Below are 19,731 nucleotides of genomic sequence, written 5' to 3'. Positions count from 1 at the left end.
GTGACAACCAATCCAGATCTGCACCACAAAACCACCCTAAGCAAATATAAACTGTTGCCAACTTACCACACGATCCATTTATCTTTCAAGCTCATTGAATATGGATTTTTGAAAATGTGAAAAAGGGGTGTCATGGAAAAAAAATCCTGAATAAGTGGGACTCAGGAGACAGAGGGGCAGTATGACTAGGAAGGAGGAAGGGAGGCAAAGATTTGGCTTGGTCATATGCCAGCCATACACACATTTGTCTGATCTCCACATAGAATGAGCATTACAGTGAAACACCAGCAAAGACATTAACACTTATAAAAGTCAGATTGTGTTTGGCACACTGACACAAATACACAATGACAGCATTCATCAAGCTCAACCATTGAATCTAGTTAAAATAAATAAATAAAAACAGCTCATATAATATAGAATTTGACATTCTGAGGTCGATGATTAACACTGTCTGAAAGTTAAGCACCTCTTTCCTGAATAAATACTGAAAAAGCTTTGACCAGATGCTGATACTGATTAATTTCGTTACCAGCAGTGCCATCTCCTGGCCCCCCAAAAAAAGGTTTTCTTGAATTTGACCGTTTGTGATTGATGTGCGGGGCGCACCAATCAGTGAAGGAAATGACCCGCAAACAACCAATCAGGTATCCGATTTCCATGACTTCCTTAGACACGCCCACAAACTTAGTGCGGAAGAGGGTGAATTTGAATCGGGTATGTGTGTCTCATATCTCTCGCTCTTAACCCATCATATGTGCCATTTAATATCTTTATGCTGGTCTATATTTCTTTAGTAGCGCAATGATTTATTCATTGCTTTTTTGTTTTAACCGTAAGTGCTCGTTCATCTGTATTCGAGTTTTCTGCTGCTGTTGATGCTAATGTTTTGTCAGGCTCACTTCACAATAAATCCTCTCAACATTTGCTAATTTCGAAACTGTTTAATTACGAACAAAATCTTAAGCCTGTTACCCCTTTCAGCGTACTCCTTTCAAATTCAACGTCTCCCTCAGTCTTTGTTAAGGGAAAGATACAAGATAGTCCTCTTTAGCCTGTGCAGATACTGTGTTTCCAGAACTCCATTCCCCCTGAACAACAATAGATGCTTAAATTCAGTTCCGGACAGATACGCTGCAGTTTTAATGACACGACATGACATGAAAAAAATGCTCTGTCATAGTATTTAAAAGATCTAAAATGAATTAACCCATGCGTTGTATTTAATATTTTTTATATACGTAATAATATATAATAATGAAGGTAATAATTATCTGGTTGAATCTTATGAAAACTTTGAACCGTTTCCCTCACAAGTTCTCGTTAGTGTGAAAATTATTATTACTGTAATGCAAAAATAATGATGCTTTATTATTTTACATTATAATTCTGAGATGTTATTCAGTTTTGCTGTGTTTAATGAGTCTGGGCAGGATTGATATATTTATTGCTGTTACAGTAATGGGAATTTGGGAGGGAAATACCATAAAATAATGACTTTTTAAATTTTTATTTATTTTTTTTGGTCAAATATGTAGCAAACATTTATTATTATGTATTATTTTGATATTGGTAACATAAAATTGGTTTAATGTATTATGCACATTATTGCAGTTATATTGATGTTAACTTTAATTTGGCATGCAATGTAAAGGAAAGCTGTGGACATTAAGTGACTTGTAACTTTTATAATGCAACGAGTCTTTGTTTTGACTCACTAAACTACAATGAAAATATGTTTTTTTGCTCACTTTAAAGATGCACATGCCATTTTCATCATGAACAAACAAAGTTACTGATGGACTTAATTGTTTGTTTTTGAATGTAGAATAATGGCAGAGACGGATGAGGCCGACGTTCAAACAAAGAAAAGCAAAACCCTCATCGTACGGCATCTGCCCAGAGAACTCAACAGAGATGAGAAAGAAGATCTGCTCAAATATTTTGGTGCCTCCGCTGTCAGAGTGCTGTCAGAGAAGGGACCACTAGTAAGTCACAAGATTTGCAAGTATGAAAGTTGCAAATTGCTATGGGTAAATGATGCAATGAATAAATACAGCTGACCTGATTGTGTTGTCGTCTGCAGAAGCATATGGCATTTGCGACTTTCAGCAGTGAGACGTCAGCCTCTAAGGTACAATTAAAATACACACACTTCTCTCGTGGTTTAAGAGATAGTTTCGACATGTTAGTAAACCAAATTGTTTCTTTTCACCCACAGGCACTAAACAGACTTCATCAGCTGAGAATCCTTGGTCACACACTAGTGGTTGAGTTTGCTAAAGATCAAGACAGTGTCAGTGTTTTGAAAGACCCACCTGTGTCTAACAGGTAAATGGCAAAATCAATAATAACAATAGACTTTCAGCTATTCCTATTCCTTCCTCCCTCTCATATATATGCTGTCTAGACGTGTCTCTGATTGGATAACTGTCCATTTCTATATTTTATCAGTACTGTGTTTAAGGATGTTTCTTCAAATTTGGGCACTTTTATGTCTCAGGGGTTGATTTAAACAAGCATATTTCATTTAGTTCTATATATAGTCAAACCAAAATTTATTCAGACAGCTTGAACATTTCATTCATTAATACAGTTTATTTACTATAGTTTAAAAAAAATGGTAATAAAATATGACAAGATCTCAGAGTTAAACTGTGTCAGAAAAAAATAATCCTAATTATGTCAGAAAGCACTTAAGCAAAACATGGTCAGGTCAAAGTGTCTGAATAATTTTTGGTTCCAAATTTTTCAATTTTGCTGGTAGTCCACTGTATGAAGAATTTTTGGGTATAATATGTCACAGTTTACTTTATTTTGCTATCCTCACTTACATAAATGAACTATAGTGTCCTGCACCCACTAGTAAAATATATCAAAAATATCTGAATAATTTTTGGTTTGACTGTAGCTAACAATGGTTTTTTTTCTTTTTTTCATTTTTTCATAATTTATTTTAGCTGCTTTTCAAAGCTGTCAAACTTATTTTACTTATATATTTTAAAAACATTGCTAATATTCACAAAGATTATATACATTGTTTACAAAAAATTCTGACCAACAATTTTGCCTGTAAAGTTTTATTAAAAGTTGCGACAACATTGTCAGTTTATTTGACATAAAATAAGAGCTTTGTGATGTGTGAAGAAAAGAAAGAAAAATTAAGTTGTAAAAAATATTTTTATTGTGTGTCATTTCTAATCAAGCTGTATTTATTTTAAATTTATGCCAAAAGAAGTATATGAAATTAGCTTTAGCAAGAAAAAATAGTCTGCAGTTTTATTCTAAAAATGTTAAAAATGTTATTTCCAACACAGAATCATATTAAACACAATTCATAATTTGAAATTTAGGTAGATGTATATACACGTTGTATGTATATACATTGCTGAATATTGTTAGTAGACAAATAAACTAGTTTTTGACAAATGTGTTTTAAGAGAGTTTATTTTCTAAAAGGTCACATGACCAAAAACGTCCATAGTTGAAGAAACACCCTTATATGTAGTATCTGGAAAAGTTACCTTTAAAAGTAATTTGTTACAATATCACGTTACTCTCTAAAAAGGAAGAAATTGTGTTTCTTTTTTACGGAAAGTAATGTGTTACGTTGCTTCAGCATTATTTTTTCTCACCTGGGCTGGGCTTGCTTGTTTGTTTTGTATTAATTTTTTTTTTTTGGCAAATGTAAAGGCCTTTTCACACCAAAAGTGAAATGAATAAGTCTCGGGATGAAGGAAATGCAAATTCTCACCTGTACAGTAGAGGGTGTAGCTCAAACAAACCTTTCAGCTGTGTTGCCATTCTGGGTTGCAAAAAAATAGAAGAAAAGAAAAAAAGAAAGAAACACGAATGTGATGTTTGTCTAAACCCATTTTTGCTTATATGGTTGAATTGGATCATCGAAGGTCAGCAGCTAAGACATTGGTTAATAAAGTGAGAATAAAATATATAAAGTATATTTGTGTTATTTAACATTTAATTATTGCAGTTTGTGTATTCTGTGCATTTCACTTTTATTAATTTTGAGGAATGCTGAATCTGTTTTTTTGCAAGTGAGATGAGTAAATGCCTGCTCACATTTAGTCTAGAACTACAATAAACATCATGTTTACACATGACCTTACTCCTGATTTCTCTCAACATGGAGACAGGATAGCTGTCAGTCAATAAATGGGAAAACAAAGTAACTTACATTACTTATTTGAAAAAGTAACTCAGATATTTTGTTGTAAATGTAAAAGTAGCATTACTTTTGCATAGCATATATTTATAATAAAACGCCCCCATAATACTTTTCCTTATGTTTCAGTGGTGCTGGTGCTCAAGCTGAAAAGGGGAAGAAAGAAAAACAGCAACACAATGTTCCTATGGTGGACAACAGCATTGCTCCCAGTCTGGGGTAGGTGTGCACATGCATCTCTGTGCGTTTGATCCGCTCATTGACTTCCTCCCGTGCCACTGTGTTTATGATGTCACTGGAGATTGGAGACAGGCTAACACTCTCGGTTGACATCCCGCACCTGGTGTCAGTAGTTCAGGCCCTGGTAACTCTGTAGAAAGTGCCCATGGCGAATAGAGAAAGAGGGAGAGAGGAAGTTGGAGAGTGGCTGTCACCATCCGTCTCATGTCCAATTACAGGCCCATGTCTCAGAGTGTCTGTTCTGCAGTGACAGCCCGTCTGCTCTTGCCATGTGGTGGCACCAGGTGGCCTTTGATAAAGAGACCGTAGGCTAAGATATAATTTTGCACAAGGAGCCCGCACCTCACCCTCACTTAACGAGCGGAGCCGTGACAGATTTTTATTTATTTAATTCCACCAGAGCAGCTCGTGCTTGATAAGCGTGTTTTTCAGTGGTGTGATGCTCTGAACGAGGTGCAGACCGTTTCGATGATAGAACACGCAATCAAATTCAGCTTGAAAGAGTCTCGACATTCAAAGCATTTGACTTGCGAGGGAAGTCCATTGCAAAGTAAGGATCATAAAATGTCCAAGTTGGATTTTGGAGTTGGAGTTGTGGGTAACACTTATTTTTTTTCCACAGTATCCATGTTACCTTTTACATGTTAAACAGCTAAATGATATATATATCCAAGTGGAAAAAAAAAAAAAAAAACTATACCAAAATGTATTTAAAATAAATGTTATACTAAGTATACTACAAATCCATTAACATGTTTACTTACATATCGCTTGAGACTTACTGATATAAATATTATAATTAAACTTTATTTGTACTTCTTTATTGCACAATGCACATTTCTTGATATTAAGCCTAAAATATGTTTTAATATTACTATTAGTAAGGATAGTATGATCACAGTACAATATCAGTCTTTAAATGCAAGATTTTTATTAAGTACAGTATTAAGTACATTAAGTACAAAATTGTTAAAATTTAGTTAAAAGTTAAAAATTATTTCTTCAATTTCCAAAGAGTACAATTGCAGGGTATTTATATTAATTACATAAACAAATGTATTTGTAGTGTACTTAGCATAAAATAAATGTATTTCAAATACATTTTGGTATATTTATTTTTCACTAGAGTATATATATGTGTGTGTGTGTGTTTGTATGTATATATCTGTGATATATATATATATATATATATATATATATAATTTTTTGTATCTAATTGCGGACACTTAAATTCTCATTATTATTATTATTATTATTATTATTATTATGAAACTTATTAATAATAATTATAATATTACGAAATTATTTGATTTTAATTATAATTATTACAAATATTATGATTAAAATGTTACTAAAATCTCTGTCTTACTGCTCTCATGCTGGCAAAGGATCGCTAAACTTCTCTAATGGCCTCTTTATGAAACTTAAAAACATTAAAAGCTTATATTTATATCACCAGCAAAATCATTGTGAATATTTTATATATTGCCTGCTCTAAATGAATTACTATAGTAATATTCAGTATTGGGGAGTAGTAGTAATAAAAGTGATGATGGTACACACTTACATAGAGTGTGTAAAATTCTTACAGAAAAGACATAACCTGATTGTAATCATAAAAATAATAAATTATAAAATGTTGTTAGAAAATATTACTGTTAACATTTACTAATAATAACTAATGTTATTAGTTACTTTTTGTTGGCAACATGTTTCTGTAACTGTAGCTAACAATTTAAGGGTAGCTGTTTTCCCGTCCCCAAATGAAGGTGTGTTTAGCCAGCGTGGGTATTTACCAAACACAGCCAAATATTTGTACCTCACTCTTATATTTATGCTTCACCATTATGTTCATGCATTTTGTCATGGGTAGCATTTCTGGAACGACTGGCAATTTTTCATGTATGCTTTTTTCTTTCCTCCCGCAGGTTGAAATTTCAAACAAATCCAACGCTGAAATATTTATACCCTCCTCCTTCAAGTGGAATTTTGACAAACATTATACATACACTTCTGAGCGTGCCCAAGTTCTACGTTCAAGTGAGTAGAGACAACAAAGAATTTTTTCCCCATATCTTTTTCCGTTGTTTTATTTATCAGTTCATGTTGGGAATGTGTAAACATGCGCATCTATATGATTACCTCTTGTGTACCAGCATCTCTCTCTCCCTCTTTTAGGTTTTTAGTTCATATCAGGTAAAAGAGAGGAAAATGTTCTCTCTCAGCTCTCTGAGTGGCACTAATGTGATTTTTTTGAATCGAGTCCAGTCTCTAAAACATCAAACCACAATATTTGGAGGGAATTATTCTGATGGTATTAATATCGCACTCGTGTGGGAGGGATGAGTGATGTATTTAACATTTTCCCTTAAGCTACACCACACCGCTTTGTGAAACACCATGATATAATTTCCTAGACTGCCTTTTGGTGGCGCTAGCTTTCTGAGAAACAGGCTGGCAATTTAAACACATTAAATCTGTTGCTCAGAGCTCCGTTTTAGAGCCATCACTGAGCCTAAATATATTCCCACACAGCAATCTGGGTTACATATGGAGCCAGGGTCACAATTAATGTTTGTGTCCAGGAAATATGCAGCACCAGGTGTGTGGAAACAACACACACACACACTCTTTTCTTCATCAGATGAACATGTTCCTCCACAGGTTCTACACTTGATGAATAAGATGAACCTCCCCTGCCCATTTGGGCCAGTGACGGCTCGTCCGCCAATGGTGAGTTGGTATTACGTGCTTTTGTAAATGTTTATCTTATCTCAAATTCAATTCAAGCAGCATGATGACGAATGTGCAATGTCAGGCATCGCCTGAATTAAAACTCAACCTCATCACTGATGCTTTGCATTTCACTGAATCCCATCAATATAAGTGCTACGCTAATATTGATGAGCTTCATGAAGGTGTAACCCACTCATCTGCACCGTTTCAGTTTGAGATGCCCCCAGGCCCACTGCCGCCCATGCCCCCACCCTTCCCCCCAGAGAATCCTCCTCTGCCAGAGCACGAGGAGGGGGCGTCGGGCAGTGAAGAAGAATCCGAGTATGAGAGTGGAGATGAGGAGGACAAAGAGAGGTAGCTGGTTTTCCCTCTTTTTAATTTACTTACAAGCTGTTTAAGAAGTTTGACATTATTAGTAGATGCGTGCAATCAAAATAAAGTCTGAAGCGCTGTGTATGCAAGCAAGCTGTGTTCTGAAATGTATCCGAAATTAATTTGAAAATCAGTAGTAAAGTATGTGTTGAATGTGTCAAAGTATGTGTTGCATTCTTCAGTGTTTCCAAAAGGGGCGCTATAGCTATTAGGGCTGGGACAATACATCGATTCTCGATTTGCAATTCAGTGATTCTGGATTGATTCTGATATGTTCTCTCTCGAATCGATTCTGAGCTTAGTTTTAACAGCTGATGGCACTGTAGGCTAGTTTCTAACTGCACACTCAAATGCTCATGAAGAAGAGTGCTGGACAACGATCGTGTGTTCGGCGGAGTCACGTAAGTGGTTAAATATACTTGCACACCAATTACTGCTAAAATACAGTAGCTAAGTTAAAAGGGGCAGTATCTTTTTAGATATACACTACCTTTCAAAATTTTGGGGACAGTAAGATTTTTTCTTGAATAAATTAATACTTTTATTCAGCAAGGATGCATTAAACTGATCAAGACATTGATCAAGACAGTAAAGACATTTATAAGGACTAAATGCTCATCTTTTGAACTTTTTGTAAAGCAAAGAATCCTAAAAAATATATCATGGTTTCAACAAAAATATAAAGCAACACAACTGTTTTCAACACTGATAATAATAAGAATTTTTTCTTGAGCAGCAAATCAGCGTATTAGAATGATTTCTGAAGGATCATGTGACACTGAAGACTAGGGTAATGATGCTAAAAATTAAGCTTTGTCATCACAGGAATAAATGACATTTTAAAGAATATTCAAAAAGAAATCATATTACTCTTTTACTATAAGAGACTTCTTTCAAAAACATTTAAAAATCTTACCGACCCGAACTTTCCGAACAGTAGTGTATAATTACCGAACAGTAGTGTATAATTATTCCATGATAAAATGTATAATTTAACTAATTAGTCCTAAATGTAAAAATATGAGAAATGAGCATGTACAATTAAATGTTTAATATCAAAATATCAACCAATAATAATCTGATAAAATAAATCTGATTTTTCTGGCTTTACAGGGCATTTCCCCTGCAGACAGACAGATTACTAACAAATTTTGTGCCTGCCACGTGTCTAAAATGTAAATGTGATCTCTTGTCCAATATCTAAAAATAAATGTGGTAGTATTTTTGACATGTGTATCACCAGCATTGGCACGTTTTCTCATGACAGATTGTGAGCCTCCAGAATGGCAGCAGCTTAAAGCTGCAAAGTGTTCAGTTTGTTTGTTTCGTTGCCGTGTTTCGCCTTGCGTTCAAAAGCCATGCATGTTTAATAGCTTCGCACTTCTTCTCTCTGCGTTCCACAAAGGATGATCAGACTGATGGGCCTTGTTAACCAGCCATGCAAAAGACCGCTGAGAGCAAAGACTTCTTCCAAGAGAAAGAAACCCAAACTAAAAGACCTCCTGTTTATTCCCAAACCGGATTCCCACGGGTAAACTCTCAGCTGCATTTCACTCAACCTTAAGCTTCTTTATCATTAATTAAGTAAAACTAAACAACGCTTTATATTTTCAAAAGACTAGCTTCAGGAATACAAAGAGATTTGCTGATAGCTCAATGTTGTATCTCTCAGGCCCTCAGGCCCAGCCCTGCAGCCAGCAGACGTGTTCGAGCAACCTCAGACGGTTGGACAGAAGAAAATTGAGTTCCATATATCGGCTGAGGCGTCCACCATCCTCGAGGGGCCCGGACAGAATCAAGAGCCGCAATTCGCAGATGCGACTGAAGGTAAGGCTGCAGGTCCCCCGCCACTCCTTCCATCCCATCATTCATTTATCTATCCGCCTGCATTACCGAATGCGCCCCAGGTTCACCCATCCATCCTGAGCGGACCTGCTCAATTAACACAGCAATTAGCCCTGAGAATAGTGACTCAGCTGGAGAGAAGATTTAATGTATCGGGCTGTCAGCAGGCCGAGCTGCTCTCGCCATGAGGCTCAGAGACCCTCCCCTATGTCAGGATAACCCTGAAACTTTATTCGGGAAAAGGCTGCACCATACTGGAAAAAAATTCATTAAATTGTAAAAATAGCAATATTTTGTTTTTCTGTATAGGAAGTTATAGAATATAGAATATAAAATATATAATGTTTCACCACATGACTTATAAATTTGGAAAGAATGAATCATTCTAGAATAATTGTTTCACGAGCACAGAACACTATTTAGAGTCTCGTTAGCTTGGATAGCCTGCAAGTTGACCCTAGCAAAAGAAGCGTTTCTGTCCGAGCGATATTTTGGAAAAAATATTAGATCATTCACAGCTTTTGATAGCAATCATAAACGTTAGCCTAGTGTGTATGGCTCTGTTTGGCAAACAGGTACGCTACGTATAGTGGGCGTCCATACGGGTTTTGCAGAAAAGATTAACATGACGGCACATGCTAGTTGATGAGTTGAATCAACTCCACAGCAACTACATAAATGTATTCACTAACCTTTCAGAAACATCCAGGTGCATTCTAAAAGTTGTAACTTCTTCCTGAGTCTCTCCATCAGTGTCCGACTCCGGTTTGAACAGTGTAAGGCTGAACACCGTTACTGACAATCATCATTTTGGCTGCGTGAGATTCTCCCGCTTTGTTGTTGTTGACCAACCGAAGTGCGAGCTGTTAAAGCTCCGCCCTCTTCTGGAAGGTGGGCTGGGAGCAGCAGCTCACTACATGTGTGTAAATGCCATGGTTCACTCTGAACTGGTTTTAGTCCCCCTGTAGTCAATAATTTTATTCCTTAAAACCAAAATGACATATTTAAACGTTTTTTCTTGTGAAAAAAGTTTTTTTCATGCCTTAAAATAGCTTGAATGTAACGCTACACCCTTACTTCGTTTAGTATACGCAGAATCATGAATATTCAAATTAGCCCCGCCTCCACTCACTCGCACAAGCTCAGAATACCTGATCCACTCGGTCAACTTTACTGCAGTAAACGCTGCACAGTGGCAATACTGGTTTAATTCAGCCACATATGTTTGAACGAGAAACTGATTAAGAAGAAGTGGAAAAGTAAATTATACAGGGTCAATGTATCACTTTACTACGTTATCAAACAGCTAATAATGTGTTGCTAATGTTACACAAAACATGTTCCCGTTCACCATCTCAGTCTTCCTTCTAAAAATATCCTTAGAAATGCTTTTTAGAACGTCAGTGGAGAAAGGCATATAGTTCATCATAACCTAGTAATATAAATCATATACATAATTCACCCGCTGTATTGCTAATTGTACCCGATTTTTCATATCAACAAAAAAAAAATGTACTGGGATAACCTGGCTTCTCTTGAGCCATAGTTAATGATATGCTAAAGCCCACCCCACATGTTGATGGGATTGGTTACAATGTATTTGTGATGTAAAGAACACTAGCGATTTCAAACCGTGTCTTTGATTCACTGCAGTTTTAAGGAGAAAATACTCAGCAATGGTGTTGACTTTTGAATTTGCACATGGTTTGTCTTAAAGCATATTAAAAACACCACATAGACATATAAACAACATAGGGGGTCTTTAAATCTCAGTCTGTGCAATTTAACAATCACACTAAGTCATATCGTGATATCAGTTTTATTTCTATACTGTATATTGTGCAACCCTAATTTGGGAATCAGGAATGGCGGAACTATCAAACAAAATAAAACACACACTAAACTTTTCGGTGCAAATACATCTTAGCAGTTATTTAATATTGGCACTCTACACAAACACAGCAAATAAAAGTCATTCTCTGCTCTCAAATTGAGATCCCCTGTCTTTTGTTTATCTTATCTTCCTGTTTGTTTTCCATGATCAAAAACGGAGATGGGAAACCTTTCAAAGTCAAAGACAAACAGCTTTCCCAACCCTCTTTTTAAAAGAAACTAGCACAGGGCTGGTAGTTATTTCCATTATGCTCGCGTTCAACTGATGTTTAAATGACGAGAAACGTCAAAGGAATCTTCCTCTCTGAGGGAACTTATCAGCACTTCCTGCTCTAGTACACATTAGGCACTATAGATCTGTCAGACAAGTTTCCAGAGGATTTGTGTAGCCTCGCTGCTTCCCATAATTCCTCGTACGCGTTTGCTTACGGCTTACTGCCAACTGCCAGGTGACATCTCCAACTGCGCTATGAAAGAACCTGAAAGGAAACCCCATGGAGCGTGACCCCACGCAAACACACCAGTGTCACCCTCAGAGATTAATACGCTCGCCTGTTTTCCTCTGGCACAGATTTTCCACTTTATCTGTATTTACGTGCTTTTGTTATTGATTACAGGAATTGATTTTGCTTTTGTGCATGACAAGAAAACAATCCTGTGCTTTGGAGTTTGTTTTGAAGAGTCAAAGGCTTGTCATTTTGATGCATGTTCACACAAGACTTCAGTGCCGCCTTTCACTTGTCATCATTGAAATCTGCAACAGGCAGCCACAAACAGATTGAAATTGAGCACCGTGACAGTTCAAAACACGCTCTAATTATATTTATGCAACTTCCTAGACACGGCAGAGAAGGAGGTTTCCGCTCAGGAAGCCGCAGAAGGGTTTGGGAAGATCTACCCAAGCGCTCAGGTCCCCAGACAGGAGGAAGAGAGGGAGGAAGATGAGGACATCCCCTCGGAGTTCATCTCTAGGAGAGAGCTAGAGAGAGGCAGACTCTCCAGAGACGGTGAAAGACTCTCAAATTGAGCACGCAAACACTCTCTCTTCTTCTTTGTAGTACACCGAACATCAAATAGAATTGAGAAGCTCTGCTAAAGAATTTGTATTTGAGTATTCACAAGAAACATGCAATCGGTCTTTAAAGAGGAAATTAATATTTGATGTTGTCATATGACTGTTTGCATGTTTCAGATGTTTGCTAGTGGTATTTATTTTAAGTCAGTCAGTCATTCCTGATCGTATGTTTGATGACTTTATTTATGTTTCGGATTTACTTTTCACATGATTGTGTACGTCTTTCTGTTGTATTGATTTATTTTTTTATTGATTCTTCTACATTTACAGAGATAAAGAAAATGTCTGTGTTTAAAAACTACGAACCCGGAGAACCAACCTGCAGGCTTTACGTTAAGAATATTGCAAAGCAAGTTGAAGAAAAAGTAAGTATCTGGACCATGATGATTACATTAGTTAAAGGGATAGTTCACCCAAAAATGAAAATTGTCATCATTTATTCACCGTCAAGTTGTTCCAAACCTGTATAAATTTCTTTGTTTTGTTGAACACAAAGGAAAAAAGTTTGTAACCAGGGTGCTTTGGGGCACCATTGACTTCTATAGTAGAAAAAAAAAATACTATGGAAGTCAATGGTGCCCCAGAACTGTTCAGTTTCCCACATTCTTCAAAATATCTTCCTTTGTGTTCAACAGAACAAAGAAATTTAGGGTGAGGGTGAGTAAATGATGACAGAATTTTTATTTTTTGGTGAACCATCCCTTTAACATTAACTAACAGTAAACAATATCTAAAGCATTTATTAATCTTAGTAAATGTTAATTTTTCTTTCCTAATACATTATTAAGATTAAAAGTTGTATCTGTTAACATTAGTTAATGCACTGTGAACTAACATGAACATAAACATTTTTATTAACTAACATTTATATATATATATATATATAATTTATTTATTTTTGTGGATGAGTTGGACTGTATGATTATAGTTACTGGATAACTGAATAATTAATTTATGAATAAATATTTGTTTGGGACAATAATATTTTTATTTAAATATTTTAATAATTGTACTGGACAATTATTGGATAACTGGATAATTTATTAATTCATAGATAAATATTATTATTTTTTTAAACAATTTTTATTTTTAACATTTTTAATATTGTATATTTATTTATTTTTTTATTTTTACAAATATGTTTTATACATTTATCTTTTAATGGTTGAGTTGGACTGGACAATTACTTGATAACTAGATAATTTATTAATTTATGTATAAAAATGAACCAGTTTTGTTAATTGACCAAGTGTGAGCATGCAAATAATTTCAAGATTGCTAAATTTTTAGTTGGTATGGTTGATATCATGGTTGCACTTTATTTTACAGTATGTGTAATTATAGTGTACTTACTTAAAGTCCCCCTGTAGTCAACAATTTTATCCATAATTGGTAACCAAAATGACACATTTAAATGTTTTTTTTTTTCTTGAAAATGCCTTAAAATTGCTTGACTAACTCTACACCCTTGCCTCATTTAGTATGCACAGTTCTATGAATATGCAAATTAGCCCCGCCTCCACTTAAGCACACCAGCTCAGATATCCACTCGTTGACAATCACACTTTGACGTGATTAGTTACAAGGTAGTTTGTGACGTCAGAAACACCTGCGATTTTAAACCGCGTTTTTAGATCACTGCAGTTTTAAGTTTAAAAAATTCAGCAATGGTGTTGACTTATGAATTTGCAAATGGTTTGTCTTAAAGCATATTAAAAACACCACATTAAACATTATTAAAAATTTGATTTTCACCACAGGGGGACTTTAAGAAAGTACTGGTAATATAAGGTAACTGCATGGGTTTAGGGTAGGTTCATGGTTATTACCTAGTTATTACCCAGTTAATTACTATAATAAGTACATAATATGTACATGGGGAACAGGACTGTAAAATAAAGTGCTACCAACATCACTACTCTGTATCATTACAGTATACTCCAAATATACCATATATATTTGTATTCTACATATAGCAAATTCTTAAGATCACATACCACTTCAGCATGTGTCTAGAACAGCCTGACGGCTCAAAATTCTCACTTTAGTACCAGATACATAACCCAGCTCAATCTTTTCCGCAGGATCTGAAGTTCATCTACGGCCGGTATATCGACATCTCCTCAGAGGAGGAGAGAAACATGTAAGCACCACTGTCTCATGCCTCAGGCCCTTGTCTGAGGCCTCAACTCCTCCAATCACAATCAAAGCCAATGAAAAGCACTGTTCTCAAGAGTGGTGAATAAAGGCGAGTTCTTCATGAACATGTGCTGATGTATAAGTGTGCTTGTTCCCGTCAGGTTTGATATTGTTTTGATGAGAGAAGGGAGGATGAAAGGTCAGGCCTTCATCGGACTCCCCAGCGAGAGAAGCGCGGAGAAGGCCTTAAAGGAAACCAATGGATATATACTCAACGACAAACCTCTTGTGGTGGTATCCTTTGTTTAACACTCTGACAGACATGTATAAATGAAGAGGCTTCTAGAAATCCACTTGAGACAAATCAAATGCTGTGTTTTTCAACTGGAATTTATGTTTTTGTCTCGTTACACCTAGGATTTATTATTACAAATGTTTTTCTGTCAAATAACATCATGCCTTAACTTAAACTCCAGCAATTTGCCAGATCTGCAAAACCTAAACAGGAATCTGCTGACCCAAAGAAAGGAGGGAAAAAACACTGAACTGGTGGGTTAAGGATCACTTTGAGACCAACATTATATATATTTATTTTTCAAGCTGACCGTATGTTGGAGTGGGATGGTGAAAATGTACTGAATATTTATTATAAGTGATAGATTTTTAAGCTTGATTTTTTTTTTTTTTTTTCTCCAGATAAATTTTAACTCACCATTTCTATTTATTTAAGATGATGTTGCATCAAATTACCTCAATCATGAGCCTACGAGAGCTCCATCTTTACTTCATATCCTTTAAAATATCCTTTAAAAGAGTTATTTGAGTTGTTTATTTTTATATACAAAAATATAGGTAATAATACCTGAATTCTTCCAAATGTCAAGCAATATTTTTCTGCTTCAGCCATAAAAAAAAAATTAATTTATTGTCGCAAATAAATCGTATTAATATTCACATATTTTCCCTCCAATTTTATTGCAGACTGCCGCTGTTGAGTCCTGTTGGGCTGAAGTTCATCATCATCTAATGTAATATTTTTTTTTTTATAGGAACTGATTTTGTTGATATGTCTTGCAATACAGTAAAATAAAAGGAAAAAATAATACTGCCATCGGGCATCTTCATTGAAACTGCTGCCCTATTTCAAGACCCTCTCATAGTAATGTTGTTTATATATACTTTTCTATGTAATATTGTTATTAATCTGGGTTGTTTGTGCGCTCAAGGTTGCAGAAGGTCGGATCCTGATGTTTAATGGTACCAGTATTGTTCTGCACTCACAACATGTGCCTTTGATGTGAAGGAGAATAAATTTAGAAGTCGCTATCAGTCAGCCGGCTCATCTTCCAGCAGCACAGCAACAGATGGTGCTGTCAATACAGCAGAGCTCAGACAAACACAAACAATACACAAGAAAGACTGTGACCAGGGCTGGCTCGACTCGAAGATTAGCTGTTATTTGTTTATTGTACTTTAGTCTGTAGTTCTGAGATCTAAGATTCTCAGGATGCATTGCGCCAGTTTTGATTTTAGGGACTCCAAATGTTATTGGTTTTTATGATCAGTCATGATGCTCTTGACATCGCATTAAGCATGCATGAGATTTTATGCTTTTAAACATTTCGGTCACACAAAGCAACCACAGCCCCATGGTATTTTTTTGCAAGTTTAAGACCAACTGAACAACAGGCCTGTTCATACCAAGAACGATATGTATGATGCACTTAATTAACAGGAAAAAATTAAGTGTTGGACACTTCTTTCAGAATCATTTTAGAATCTCAGTGGAAGTAGTAGTTCATCCAGGTACTTTTTGCCTATTCATATATGAGTATTGTGAATTTAGGCATATTTAAAGGATTAGTTCACTTTTAAATGAAAATTACCCCAAGCTTTACTCACACTCAAGCCATTCTAGGTGTATATGACTTTCTGCTTTCTGATTAACACAATCTGAGATATATTAATAAATATCCTGACGCAATCGAGCTTTATAATGGCAGTGAACGGGATCAACGAGTATGAGCTGAAGAAAGTGTCTCCATCCACATACATCCATCATAAACGTACTCCACAAAACTCTGGGGGGTTAATAAAGGCCTTCTGAAGCGAAACGATGAGTTTGTGTAAAAAAAAAAAAAAATCCATATTTAACAAGTTATGAAGTAAAATATCTAACTTCCGCCAGATCGCCTTCTATATTCAACTTACGAAAAAAAAACGGAACCGGCTTTGCGTCAGTTAAGCTTTTTCCGTAAGTTGAATATGGAAGGTGTAGGATGTAGCGTATTTTAACTGCAGGAGTTCTACACTTTCTTCAGAAGGCTGTCTGGCAGAAGCTAGAAATTTTACTTCATAACTTGTTAAATATGGATATTTTTTTTACACAAACGCATCACTTCACTTCAAAAGGCCTTTATTAACCCCCTGGAGCCGTGTGGAATACTTTTATGATGGATGGATGTGGATGGAGACACTTTCTTCAGCTCATACTTGTTGATCACTGCCATTATAAATTGGATACGTCAGGATATTTATTAATATATCTCAGATTGTGTTCATCAGAAGGAAGAAAGTCATATACTCCTAGGATGGCTTGAGGGTGAGTAAAGCTTGAGGTCATTTTCATTTGAAAGTGAACTAATCCTTTAAGTATGCGATTTCAGACACAGCCATACACTCAACCTTCGCACCTTTTATAGTGTTCATTAATGTCCACCCCCTTTTTCAGCTACGTTAGTTCTGGAAGTATTTTTCCATTCATTTCTACTATAGTGATACTACTATACTACATTTCTACTACAGGGACTTTTTTTTTTTTTTTTTTTTGGATAAAGCGTTATAAGCCATGAACCGAACCATCCAGCTACAAGGTGAATCATAACATTACAAACTTTGATTTGAACTCCAAAAGTATTTGAAAGCTGGACAAAAATACAAAGGTACAAGACTGTGTACTTAACTAAAATCATTTGGCGAAGTGATATGGACATGTAATGCAGTCAAGACCTTCCTGGAAGTACTTTAGCCGTGCGTTTCCCTGAAAATAATTGCGCACCTTAGAACATTCGTCAGTCAGATTCAAGCAACAATATATTTTAAATTTATTGCAAAATTTGTATATATATTCAGATATTTAAGTATTTTGAGAGCATCGGCATTCACAGTGCTTCATGTGAGTGGGCGGAGCTAATGAGCTTTTTTTTCCCCATGTTTTGCTTGTTTCGACTCTGATTGATGGAATTCTCGGTATAGCATCATGGGTAATGTAGTTTATCACCACAAATTCCACTGTTAAACATGATTATTTAAAAAATAACTTGAAATAATGCAGGCTGACGGCTTCAACAGAATCAAATACCATTGATTAACAACATTGTAGCTCAAAGAAGGTCTGTCTTTAACAGTTTATAAGTTATTGTTAAAAATAAATTTCCCTACCTGACTGTTGCACTCTATTACATACTGGAGGGGGAGGGGCTAACTACTTGTTTCCCCCACAAAATAAAAAAAGTAATTGTGACTTTTTATCTCACAATTCTGACTTATTTTCCTGCAATTGTGAATTTGTGAATTCATACTTTTTTCTGCCTAATTGCGAGGTATAAACTTGCAATCGCGATAAAAATTCTGTTGTGGAAACAAAGTTCCATGCTAACAGACTGATGCTGGATGACAAAATCACCATATAAAATTAATACACTAGATGGTTGAGTACATAGAGCATAACATAAGTGCATAGTGTATAATACGTTATTTGGGACACAGTCACTTATATCTTTATTGTTATAGTTATCGTGGAACATATGGAAAATGATTGTGGTGGGTCATATGAAGCCCATCTGATATTCAGATACTCTTGATTGCTTCGCCTAGATGGAAAAAGAAAAAAAAATCCAGTTTCCGTCTATGTCCAATGGCATTCCCAACAAGGGCCCTTTTATCACTTTTGAAATTATACCTGATAAATGTCTTGGTAATTCTCAATATTTCCACGGCGGCTGGTGCATTTGTCATCATTGAAGTCAGTGGCAGAGTATCTCACAGATGGGAACTCCTCACGGGTGGCATTGAAGTACGAGCCGCAGGTCGAGTGCCTCTTCTCCCCTCCGCCCGACGCACATGTGTGATTGATGACAATGTCTGTGTAGATCTTCACCTGCAGGAGCCGCATCGGTTCATTACCATGAGCCCACAGCACAACACTGCCTAGCAGGACACATCAAAGGACATTGCTGTGCTTTCCTTCCTACAGCGGGAATGCAATGAGGGTATCAAAGGGCTTCAGAGCTTGAATACAAGGAGAACATTTTTAATGAGGAGATCTGCATTCAAATGAATATAATTTCTGTCAGGGACATCACCTAGGCAGGAAAACTGTCCCATGCCCAAAATGAAAAATGTGTTGAAATAAGCCCTAATTTCTATATGTGTTTATTTAGGTTTTTAATAATCTTCTAAGGTGGTTTAATTTAGCTACAGAAATTCTCTAAGATAGGGTTTAGTCTAGGCCAGGGGTTTTCAAACTGGGGTCTGAGGTCACAATGCACACAATATGTATTTAAAATGAATTTTAAAATTCAGAAACGCTCATGGCCAAACTGAGCGCTACGATTGGCTCATTAACCTGTCACTTCCATAATGCCCTCCTGTCACGTGACTGCCGCTGAGCCCTGAAGGGCAAAACAGCCATGTAACTGCAGCACAAGCCTGTCAATTTTTCATCTTAAAAACAAAAATATGTGAACAAGATGCAAGTTTTGGATCCATATACAGCACCTGCAGTGATTTCAATCACTAAAAACAGCGGGGCGATTTTTTAAAAAGCTAAAGTGAAAAACACTAGGGTGCGTTGTACCAATAAGGATTAAATTAAGTAAACACTAATCATAGATTTGTTGATCTGGGTTTTTTTTTAATTTAGCTGTGTTGCACCACTTAATGATCAAGCAGCATAGGCGGAGGATGAACCAACGCCAGGCTAAAGAATCCTTAGTGCAACCCACACTTAAAAGTGCTTTAATGTAAAACAGTGATATTAAAAGATCAAATTCAGTTGAATGTTTTTTGATGATGCATACTATATACAGGCGAGCAGATGAGCCCAGAATATGAACACAACACGTTTTCTTTATAATGGTTTTCGATGAAAAAAAAAGCGCTTAACGAGAAACCTCGAGTTACATTAATATTCTGTGTTCAATTGTATGCCTGTGCAATGGAGGCCAGCTAGTAGTTGCTGTACAAG

At 35.9% G+C, this 19,731-nt stretch overlaps 1 protein-coding gene across 3 annotated transcripts; it reads left to right on the top strand.

Moving 5' to 3' along the window:
* Positions 1-612: 612 nt before the first annotated feature.
* On the top strand, positions 613-15,594 carry rnpc3 (RNA-binding region (RNP1, RRM) containing 3). 3 transcript variants are annotated; one of them, XM_051882523.1, is made up of 16 exons: positions 613-717; positions 1,829-1,988; positions 2,087-2,134; positions 2,222-2,331; positions 4,313-4,402; positions 6,352-6,463; positions 7,088-7,156; positions 7,371-7,513; positions 8,937-9,062; positions 9,204-9,358; positions 12,109-12,276; positions 12,615-12,709; positions 14,429-14,487; positions 14,645-14,777; positions 14,960-15,032; positions 15,465-15,594. In XM_051882523.1, the coding sequence occupies exons 2-15, from the start codon at positions 1,833-1,835 to the stop codon at positions 15,026-15,028; spliced, it is 1,533 nt and encodes a 510-aa protein (XP_051738483.1). In that variant the 5' UTR covers positions 613-717; positions 1,829-1,832; the 3' UTR covers positions 15,029-15,032; positions 15,465-15,594. The 3 variants fall into 3 exon arrangements, with proteins under 3 accessions (XP_051738483.1, XP_051738482.1, XP_051738485.1); XM_051882522.1 differs by having other exon boundaries at positions 15,214-15,594; XM_051882525.1 differs by having other exon boundaries at positions 15,180-15,594.
* The last annotated feature ends 4,137 nt before the right edge of the window (positions 15,595-19,731 follow it).

The sequence above is a fragment of the Ctenopharyngodon idella genome, chromosome 23 (assembly GCF_019924925.1).
Source record: "Ctenopharyngodon idella isolate HZGC_01 chromosome 23, HZGC01, whole genome shotgun sequence".
Classification (NCBI taxonomy): Eukaryota; Metazoa; Chordata; class Actinopteri; order Cypriniformes; family Xenocyprididae; genus Ctenopharyngodon; species Ctenopharyngodon idella.
The sequence above is the reverse complement of the archived record's forward strand: the minus strand, read 5'-3'. Positions and strand labels throughout refer to the sequence as shown.

Bases quoted from the DNA above. Each gene is read 5' to 3' on its own strand.
- rnpc3 (XM_051882523.1), top strand. From the start codon at position 1,833: ATGGCAGAGACGGATGAGGCCGACGTTCAAACAAAGAAAAGCAAAACC. The intron at 6,464-7,087 runs GTGAGTAGAGAC...GTTCCTCCACAG, and splicing joins TGCCCAAGTTCTACGTTCAA to GTTCTACACTTGATGAATAA. The intron at 7,157-7,370 runs GTGAGTTGGTAT...GCACCGTTTCAG, and splicing joins TGACGGCTCGTCCGCCAATG to TTTGAGATGCCCCCAGGCCC.